The sequence below is a fragment of the Mytilus trossulus genome, chromosome 14, assembly GCF_036588685.1.
Source record: "Mytilus trossulus isolate FHL-02 chromosome 14, PNRI_Mtr1.1.1.hap1, whole genome shotgun sequence".
Taxonomy (NCBI): Eukaryota; Metazoa; Mollusca; class Bivalvia; order Mytilida; family Mytilidae; genus Mytilus; species Mytilus trossulus.
In genome coordinates, this window is record NC_086386.1 from 15,375,163 (window position 1) to 15,386,834 (window position 11,672).

Genomic DNA, 11,672 nt, shown 5'->3' on the forward strand with positions numbered 1-11,672 from the left:
ATTTCTTTCAAATACGTCGGGCGTAGCAACAAACTAAGTCGAATTTTTCGCGTGCATAAATGGAAGGTCTCGGACTACCGATAATTTGCACCAATTTGACAAAAAAAAAATAATTTCGTCTTCTAATTTGAAATTGTGGCCAACAGCATGAACAGTTGAACTTAATTATTATATCATAGACTACTGACGTTGTACTACGTATTGATGACAAACAACATGCCTACGACTTTTGCCATTTAGGAAATCTCAAGTACTTGTCTTAAGAGATTTTCGGCAATTAAATATTTCATACAATTGTTCTTTGACATTTTAGCCAAAATCACAGGTCATAATAAACTGCACAATGATTGCTAATTGGCACTATTTCCTATGTGTAACTTCAAATATTTTAGGTGATTCGACGATCATTTAAGATTTTTCAGGTCATATTTTTTTGTAATCCAGAATAAAAAGTATTAAAAAAGTGTTCAATTAGTTATAAATAACATAGTAGCCAGCAAGATAATAACAATGACAAGTATTTTAGCATTTATTGGGTGGAACACAAATCTTAAGTGCTCACATAATGCAGCTTAAATGCATACAAACGACATTGAATCTTAAATACTGTATATTATCTTCAAATATACTTAAGCTTTGTAATGTTCTAACAGGTTTATCGCCTCCCTGTCTCTTTTTTGTAAAGCAATTCCAGTAGGAGTCATCCCAAAATTGTCACATGCATTAACAGATGCACCATTTTTAAGCAATAGTTCAGTAACATCCTTGTGGACAGACGATACAGACTTGAAAAGAGGTGTCTGTCCTAATTTCTCTGCCATATTTACAGATGCCTTACTTTCAAGCAGCAGTTTCGTAAGATTAGTGTTTCCTGCCTGAGCAGTCAAATGCAATGGTGTTATACCATGTTTATCAGCTTGATTTACGATTGCACCTTCTGCTATTAACATTTGAGCCATTTCTGTGTTACTCTCTTTGCATGCTAAATACAGTGGTGTCAATCCATCCTTATCCGTTTCGTTTACCTTGGAAGCAAATAACAATAACAGTTTAATAATGTCTATCTTTTTATCGCGACAGGCAATATATAGCGGAGTTAAGCCTTCATTCTCTATTTTATTTATGTCAGCTCCGTTTTGTAACAGAATCTCTATCAAGTGCGAATAGCCTTGTTCACAGCAAATATGGAGAGGTGTCATACCATATTTATTTGTTTTATCAATTGAGACATTGTGCGCACACAATTCTTCAACAACCTTTTCATGTCCACCGAAACATGCAAGATGGAGTGGAGTGCATGATTCTTTATCTATGGCATTAGCATTTGCATTGTTTTTCAGAAGAAGGGAAACAACGCCTTGTAGACCACGTTCACATGCCAAATGTAGTGGTGTTTTCTTATATAGGTTTTTGCAATTTACAATTGCATTGTGTTCTAACAACATCCTAATGATCATATTGGCATTACCATTATTACAAGCAATATGAAGTGGTGTTTCTCTACTTCTGTTGTTGAGATTAACATCTGCATTTTTCTCCAATAACACTTTAACTATGAGATCATGACCGCCTTTACAAGCCCAGTGGAGTGGGGTAGATTCTGTTCTATCACGTTGATTTATGTCAACATTGTTTGAAAGTAACAGCTGAACAATTTCAAGACATCCACCACTACAACTGCTATGTATTGGACGTTTTCCGTCTAAACTTTCTTTACAGGTGTCAGCACTGCTATTTAACAGGAGCTCAGCAATTCTACAATATTTATGCTCACAAGCTAAATATATTGCAGTTCTTCCTTTGTTGTCAGCAAGATTGATATCAGCATTATTTTTAATCAACAGTTCAACAATTTCAACACATCCTTTCATCGAAGCTAAATGTAAAGGAGTGTGTCCAAATGTATCCGTTATATTAACCTTTGCATTTCCATGCAATAATTTTTCAGCTATGCGTATATTTCCATTACTACAAACAACGTGTAATGCCGTTTTTAGATCTTTTATTCGTTGTTTTATTGTAGCACTCTTTGACAAAAGAACCGCTACTGTATCTGTATGACCACCAGCGCATGCCAAATCTAAAGGTGTATTTTCATTTTTATCCGTTTTGTCAATAAATGCTCCTTTCTTTAGTAATAACTCTGCTGTATGACTATGTCCCTTGAGACAAGCCAGATGCAACGGAATTTGACCAGATCTATTTTCTTTGTTAACCAATGATTTGTCAAAGTGTAAGAAATATGTAAGATAGTCGTCATAACCTTCTAAAGATACAGCATGCACAACTGTTGAACCATCATCAGAGTTCTTTAAGTCATTCCGTTTTAACATTGTTTTAATATACGAAATAAACGCTTCTCTGAATTGTGGAAAGGCATTCTGCGTATCCGTTATTACATCCCAGAATATCCCTTGTTTTATATCGATTAGGATTCGGTCAAAGTATGCTTTTTCTAATACTAGTGGAATCATAATTGTCAACTTTGGAGGATGTCCTTTCAGAGACAAAAACTGAACTCTATCCTTTAGAAACGACGTCTTACTATATTTCAGTAAACTTCGTAGGATACGTTGACTCATGACATGTGCAATTATATACACCAAAGTTTCGTTTATAAAGGAAAACCCATCTTCCGTTTCCATGCAATAAGATCCAACTAAGGCATTTAGACAAAAGAGTATTAGCTGTTTTGATGGTACTTGGGTATAACCTATTTCATTTGCCAAACCATGGATAAGTTCATTAAAATGTCTATCTTGATTCTGATTATTGTTATCCTGGATAAGTTTTTCTTTTTTTACATTATTGTTCGAAATCACCATTAGTGCTAATGAAAAATAATGCAAATCTTTCGTTTTATTGCACTGTTCGATCTCTTCAGCGACATAACTATACGGTGTTGAAAAATATTCTACTGCATTTTCTTTTGTATCGGGTGAATATTTCGCGCACAGTGTAGGAAAGAATCTAAACTTCATAATGACTTCATTGCCTAATTGGTCTATTATCTCTGCATTTAAATATGATTTTCCTATTTTTCGACGATTGTCTTCAGTCAGCTGTAAGTCTTCTCCGAGAAGGTTGAGATGAACAAAAGCTGACTTCACTGTTACAATGTCAACGGAATTATACATATAAGACCTACAAGTTGCTAGTATCTTAAAATCCTTATTTCTATCTAAAAGCTTAAGAACCAAATTACCTTGTTTACTCCACCACATAGTATCATAATCATGAACACTATACTTTCCGAATATATCATCAATTACAAATATCTGTTTCTTATCTTTAGATGCATATTTGACTATGTCGTCTGGGTTTGTAACAATCAATAGTTCGCACTCCTCAGTTTCCTCCAGAGTTAATGCTACGTGAAATGCCAGAGATGACTTCCCACTTCCTTGTGGTCCTGTAACAAGGATACACTGATCCTTCTTCATGCTTTCCAATATCGCTTTGGATGCCTCGGTTTCAACAAATCGATGCAAACGTTCTTGCCACTGCTTCTTTTCATAATTCTGTAGTTCTACAAAAAATTATAATCATTTAAGCAATTATTCAAATTTTTTTTCAGAATTATACTGACACAAAAAGTCAACCTGATTAACTATGTCACAGATTTTGGTGAAATTTCTTGTAACTTGATCTCGTAGTTTGATGAATTACAATCGAAAGTTTCAATTTATCTCTTTCATTTTTTTCAAATCTTATTTAAGGAAGTCTAACAGTATCTTAGTTAAAATATTCATGATCCATCTATTTATATCGAAGGGTTAAATATTTCTCAGTGATGTCCTGTCATGGCTTTGTTTGAATTTGGTTGTTAGATTTTCGGTCAATAATGTTTGTCTCTAATATTTAATTAACTGTGCATTTGTATTCAGATATCGCAGATCGAATTTATTCGTTCATTGTGTAATAATACGTTTTTTGATTGAGTTAAATCTGCCAATGGATATTTTATCGTATGTTTTTCTATGTTGTGATGTTATGCTATTGTTTCAGAAAAAGGGAGAAGGTTTGGATCCATTAAAACGTTTAATCCCGCTGCAGATGTTTGCACCTGTCCTAAGTCAGGAATCTTATGTACAGTAGTTGTCGTTTGTTTATGTAATATATATGTGTTTCTCGTTTCTCGTTTTGTTTATATAGATTAGACCGTTGGTTTTCCCGTTTGAATGCTTTTACACTAGTAATTTTTGGGCCCTTTATAGCTTGTTATTCGGTGTGAGCCAAAGCTCCGTGTTGAAGGCCATACTTTAACCTATAATGGTTTACTTTTTAAATTGTTATTTGGATTGAGAGTTGTCTCATTGGCACTCACACCACATCTTCCTATATCTATTTAAAAAAAAGTGACTTGTTGTTATGAGAGTCACTGTTGAATCCTGTGTAGACGAAACGCGCATCTGGCGCACTACATAATAATCCTGGTACCTTTGTTAACTATTGTTACCAGTTTTGTAGTGTACAACTGTTTTTTAATCGAACAGTTTTTCAAAATTTGACACTTCATTGTGATTTTTACTTATAATGATGATGCTCACTACAGTTCAAGTAGGTACAATGTTTTGTTTTTAAATTGTTTTCAAAAAACTTCAATCACATGATATTACTTTTCAACTAAAATGTACTTTAATTTAACAGACAACTTTTCTGAATACCTTAATAGGTCTTAACATTGTAATTTTGAAGTTCTCATGAGATTCCTAATATATATGCCAGCCTATGAAGGAATACTGGCAGAAATATGTTATGCTTACACATTGTATTCAAAATTGATAACGTTTAGCGTTATGTGAGTCATTGTCTTAAAATGCTTAAACATCCTGATTTAATTATTGACATGGACAAAAATACACAAGTTAAACTGAAAGTCATAGATCACAACAATATTTGGTAAAATCAAAGCTATGGTTTTCAATAATTATGGGTCATTCACTAATGCGCCTCAAAGTTAGGAACTCAAATTAAATGTGTACACAAGAAGCTACATATACATGCAGAAATATTGGACAAGTTGTTATTTTTATCAAATCACTGAGTATAACTATTTGTCTTGTATTGATTCAGTGTAAATATTCAGGAGTTAAAATTTTACAAAATACTTAAATTTAAGAGAAGGTTTTGTGTAAAAATAGCGATGTTTACAAGATACCTCATTACAGAGGTCTTTTAAGCTAGGCATTTTAAGTACCTGACGCAGCATACTAGTGAATCTTTGTAATGTACTGTTGCAGTGTAAAATACTATGGAGTTATTAAGTTTCACAAGGTACTAACTTTCTTTCAAGGGAAGGTTTTGTGTGAAAATTGGGGATGTGTTTACCTTGAGAAACAGCACCACAATGGGCTTTCAAGGTTGAATATTTAGTTACCGACTGTGCATAATTATTTTTTGGTACTGATTCATTGTGAATACTATGGAGTTCAATTTACCAGTTATTAAATATTCACAAAGTAGCAAATTTTTGAAGAGAAGGTTTGGTGGGAAAATAGAATTGTTTTATCTTGTGCAACCGCATTACAGACGACAACAGCTGCAAATTGATTGTAGTATATTTATTCAGGCCAACTTGTACAATTTGAGATAAGCAAAATCTATTTTGTATAGTATGCCTTACCTTTGATGTTTTCTGGAATTGGATTATCAAGCCTATTCTTTAATTCTAAGTTTTCTCGCATAATAATTTCATATTGTATATGTCCATTTATGCTGCCTAAAATTGAAAAGGTAATGTGAAACTTCAAGAGAATACATAGTATTTATAAATGTGTGCTACTGTATCTAACCACTACATAGTTCTTTTTAAGTCGTCAGAATAAATGTCAGTGGTTTTGTCTGTGTAAATCATTTCCATACAAACCTTGCAGATACATCAATCATTTTGCTTTGATATGAGAACCTCTGTTTACTAAAATTGCCATTGATTTCTAAACAAAATAAAAGCTTTTACCTTGAGAGACTAGTTATGACCTTCTGATAGCATATTAATCTATTGCAATAAAAATTTATAATTTCAAATAAAATTTGTAGATTTAGCTAACTAAGTCCTTATATTTGTATAAAATAACATTCGTTTATAGTGGAACATTGTTAAAACTATGAATTAGCTGCAATCAAAATTTGCTTGCTAGTCCCTCTCTGTGATTACAAATAGATAACTCTGGCTCATTTCCCAATCAATCTGTCATGAAGGGAAGTCATTACTTGCAATTTTAATTCATAGTCTATTTCAAAAATGATAAAAAGTTCTTTATATTGGTATGTAAAAATTTTAAACGTTTCAAATTTATGAAATTATATTCGTACATCAATTGTTTTGATACATCAATAACAAAAACTGAAATATATTGCATTGATTCATTTAGTAATTATTCAAAATTATATCAGAAACCTAAACGTAATTATAAAAAAAATGAACCTGTTAAGGGGAGACAATTCTCGTATAACTTTTTCGAATTGGCACATAATACCACGGAATGTCACTCATAATACAAATGGCACATCCATATAATTAATTAACAGCGCAAACGCGCTCCACTTTCAATGATGATTCTGAATTATAAATATAACCAAAAGTTGTTAATCTATAGATAGTGAAGACTAATGAAAGCTAACCCACTGTAAAAATATTTTTTTGCACTTTTTTAAAACTTCCTCAGGAAAAATTCTCTAGCCACTTGACTTTCATAGCTCAAAATTAACGTTTTTACAGAATATTTACAGATTATTCGCTTCTCAAAGTGTAAGACGCAATAAAAATCGTATGCTTGCACAATCTTACCGACATACGGATTTAATTGAGTCCTAAACATTTTGACATTTCTTCGTATATTTTTTATCGAAAACCGGTTTAAACAAATCACACGTACGTGTTAAGATCCGACTAAATACCTATTTCCCGATATGGTCAGGTAAAATTGCTACTTCTGAATGATAAAGTCATAATCTAGTACACGAGAAAGAATCAAGACACTGTTCAGTTTTCTACAAAAGTAAAATTGCCTATCTATTTAAAGAAAAATGCATGCTCTATCTTATTAAAGCAATCGGTTTAAACAAATAAAACCGAATACAGAGACTATCAAATTGAAGTGTCTTTTTAACTATTATTCTTAATTACAACAAAAGGCTGTCAGAGTGAAGCACACCGCATGCAGATGTCGAACCCTGAACTAATGAACATGAGTTAGCACAATATTTAAGGTAAAAACAGTTCTGAATTCGTATTGTGATTAAATGTTTGATACAACGTAGGTTTTTGACACTATGTAGTCGAAATACTGTAAAATGTTACCCAAAAATCAATCGTTGATGAAATATTTTTAAAATTAACTATTTCTGTTCAAAGCGAAATAACTCAAACTTATTTACACGGCGCAGTTATGTAAATCTAAAATTAGATCTGATTTAACCACTAGCACAATATTTCTCTAATTAGTTATCAAAGGTACCAGGATTCTAATTTAGTACGCCAGACGCGCGTTTCGTCTACACAAGACTCATCAGTGACGCTCTTATAAAATGAGATATAATGTTTTCAAATTATAATCAAACATAATTAATATTTTGAAATATATTTTTCTTTCACTTGTCACCAACTAAAATATGTACAGATCTGCAGCTTATCTGCACAATATAAAGTGACTCAATAAGATAATAAGACATTAGAATAACTTTTAATTTCTGAAAGGGTACAACATTCAAGTAGTACAAATTTAACTGTCCTTCATCTAGTCATATGAAACAACATATCTTAATTTGACGAAAAAAATCGTCAAGCGTTTTCATATACTATAAACCAACTTAATTTCGCGAGCGATTTATTTTCGCTACTTTCGTGATTAGAAAAATGACGCGAATTAAAATCGTCGCGAATATGTTTAACTTGGATCTTACCTTCTCTAAACACCTCTAGTAAATAAGAATGTCGCGAAATTAAATAGCAGTGAAGTTGACTAGATAGGGCTAAACGCGAAATAAAGTATCCGCGAAAATAAGTTGGTTTACAGTATATGAACGGACACTGTTTGGCAGCCGACCGCCCACACACCTGTGGTACATTCCCAAATCAATAACCAATATTTCCTAAAATTTGTTAAAAATTGAATAATAAAATAATGATCTAAAATAAAATTCTCCATAACCATGTGGCACCGGATATGTTTTAATAAAAGACGTTTTTTCTCCACAATTATAGTCCAGTCACACTAAGATTTAACCTTAAACTAATTGCAACAGAAAATGTTTTAGTTTTTAATGTTTTAATCTATAGCATTATGCCCTTTATATACATAGAAAAAAGTCCCATAAAACTTAACTTGAGAAAAACTCAAAAAGAGCATTATTTGTCAGACTCAATTATATAATATTCTGCTCATGAAATGTACAAAACCGAAGTGTTATGGGTAGTTTAATTTTTTCGTGCATTTTTCATTTAAGAAATTTCAAATTTGAAGCTTTGTAACCATTTTGAAAAAAATAATGTGAAAATTTGGTATTGTTTCTATCTGTATATTATATTTTTTACAGCAACTTACCTATCTAAAGAAACTGTAAACCACAAAAAGAAGATTACACGCTTAATTATTTTTATTAAATGTTAGATTCTTTACCTTGACATGTTGAAAAATTCAATAAATGGTCAACTAATGAATTACGAAATCTATATTATAACTTGATAAAATATATTTAAACACCTTTAGAGTTTTTAGTTATACTCTAAAGACTGCTAAAAAATCAAAAATCAATACATTTTGATGAATATAAGCGGTAAAGTTATTATTTTGTATCAATTTTTTTTTTAATTTCTGCCTTTTTGCCAGAGTTATCTCCCTTTTCAATGCAAATCTCCTTAGGAATTTTAAATGGTGATTTTTTTAGTCTTCCTCATGTTAGATATTATTGGACATTTTTCTGTATATATTTGGGATATAAGGCTAAGGAGTAAAACTTAAAAATCTTCTGTTGCAAATACTAGATTGCTAGATTGACTGGACTATAAACAAAGATTATAATTTGTTTAGAATTTTCTAATTTTAGTATTCTAGTAAATCATATAATCCTTTTACTTGTATAAACTAGCTTACCACTAAGAGACCTGTCCAGGAAAACCGCACGCTTCATGATGAAAGCTGCAAATAAGACATATCAAAAAGCTAGTTCTTGTAAATCAGGTAATAACAGTTCAGTGTTTTTCAAATGTATCTTATAAGACGACGTCTTCAAAATCACTGCCAAGACGTTAATAGGAACATTTTCATTTAAGTGCACTTACTCATATGAGCCATAGGCCGACGAATTTGAAAGTAAACCCATTGTAGGTTCTCTATGATTTAAAAACCGTCATTGTGTCGGATACACACATAATTTGAGTGATGGGCTAGCAACTTATTTGATAAGGTGAATGTTACAAAGTCTAGATCAACTGAAGTGTTATATTTCACATCTAAACTCACATCTTATTTTAAATGTGCAACCAACGAAAATTCGCCATGTGAATTTTGATTTGGACGCAGACAGTTCAGCGCTGAACGTGAGTTTAAGAAAGTGTTATTTATTTTTTCTTTGCAGTTACATTGCGGAAGTTATACTATCTTTATTTCAACTAAATATATTCAAAAACAGGCAAAACAAAAATAACTGAAAGCAATTTATAGACTTTGTGCGATATGTTTATTACGTATAACAATTTCGAACATTTCGTTGAAACCATATATAACAGGTACTATCCATCTCTTCAATATGGAAACTTGTTGGGGTTGAGATTCCGACGGTTTATGCACATACACTGTCGTAAGGTATTAACTCAGAATAAACATGCAATTCAATACGATATATTTACCTAGTGCGAACAAAATTGCAGCCACAACTAACACAGTAATGACAGTTTTATATTCGTTTGACGAGTTGTATGCTGAAAAAAAAGTTGATGTTATATTCGCTTACTGTCTTTACCACTTCTACTTAGTTAGCATGCTTACAATCATTTGTTCCTTTGATTTCAGTAAATTAATGGGTTAAATTTTATTGCAGAATTTTGTTAAAATGTATACTTGTATCAGTAAGTGTAGATCTTTTTCAAAGATTCTGACATTCAAAAATGCACTACCTTTAAATAAAGTTAGTTTTGCTTTCACACTTAAAATGTGTTGTGTCCTAACTGAACATGCTACTGAATAGTATAAATTGGCGCAGTAATTATGATAGACATAGATACCTATATTTTCTGTCTCTTTGCTATTTGGAATGAATGATGTAGTCGGTTTACTGTCTTTGTCACTGTTAAAATAGATTATCAAACTTTTATATTAACAACAATTTCGAAATTGACAGATGTCTTTCAATGGCTTGAAACTTGCCAAGAAACACTTATTTAAAAACATGCCAGGCATATTTAGTAATGATGACTGCTCGATAAACACGTATGTAGATGTTTTTTTTTTTTATTAAAAGTAAAGCCGCATTTATAGTTTGATTCCCGAAAATATGGAAAAAATATTATAAAAAAAAACAAAGTGTTTTGCATAGCTATCAAGTTTTGTTTGTTTGAACACTGGTTGAATTTGAGTTCATAAGGTTTATATCATGATATATATATTTTTTAACATTGAATGACAAAACCAGATTACAGAATTAAACACTCTATACAATGTGATAGCAAAAAGAATATTGTTCAAAGATCGCAGTCTAATTGGAAACTGGCGAGTACAAATGAAAGTCAGAATTTACAAGAGAATACATTTGGCGTAATATATGAAATACAAACTGGTAAATTGTGCTTTTTAACTTGGGTAAATCAGGAAAGTAATGTTGGGATGTAAAATATAACACACACACACGCTCTGTAACTGACAACGAATATCATTCATCGGGATGTTCTTCTTAAGATTAGTTATTTTCACCCACCATTGCAAACATTGTAAATATGAATTAGTAAGTAAGTTAGTCAGTCAGTGAGTAAATTTATTTACAGTCGGCACTTATGTTCAATTGAATATAAGGAATGTAAGCTTTCATCTATTTACAAATCAGATCAAATATTGATTTAAAGATCTAGGGAATCAATACACAGGTACATGTATACTGCTTCAATCTCGAACAATATTCACAATCACCTAGCTAATCATCCGATCCGACTCGTCTCAATTTGAATGTTTGAACAATATACCGTACGTTTTGAAAACAAAACCTTCAAAACTTGACTCGACAGCAAAACGGAATGCACTTTTTATTCGAAATTTAAAATCATTGATATAGAAGTCGTATGTTGTAAAGAAATAATTTGTGTCCTAGAACGAGATGAATTATTTTTCCAAACGTGCATTTCGAGCACATAGCAATGCATAGAACACTTCATAAGCTGATGAAACATTTGAAACAACAAATTCGGTATTAAAGTAATATGAAAGTAACAACGTGTGAACTTATATAGTATATTTATTGGAAATTCATACACAACAACATAGAATAAAAATGCTTACCGTTTAAGACGTACAGGTGGAACAAAAGATGCAGTTAAACTACAACCAATAGTGGTGAAATGCAAGAATTTCTCAGAACGTGAAATTATACAAAAGGTTTCCAAACGTTTGAAAGTTACCACATTCGGATAAACATCAAATCACATGGTCATTTGCAACTAGGTAGGGTTTTATGTACAGAGG

General features: G+C 31.7%; 1 protein-coding gene across 1 annotated transcript; it reads right to left on the bottom strand.

Annotated features, from left to right (window-relative positions):
• Positions 1–629: 629 nt before the first annotated feature.
• Positions 630–10,307, bottom strand: LOC134697504 (ankyrin-1-like). Its single transcript, XM_063559783.1, has 5 exons — positions 10,226–10,307; positions 9,851–9,922; positions 9,096–9,140; positions 5,627–5,722; positions 630–3,529 (listed from the first exon to the last, which is right to left on the bottom strand). Exons 3-5 carry the CDS (start codon positions 9,130–9,132, stop codon positions 630–632), a joined length of 3,033 nt encoding a protein of 1,010 aa, XP_063415853.1. The 5' UTR covers positions 9,133–9,140; positions 9,851–9,922; positions 10,226–10,307.
• Positions 10,308–11,672: the final 1,365 nt, after the last annotated feature.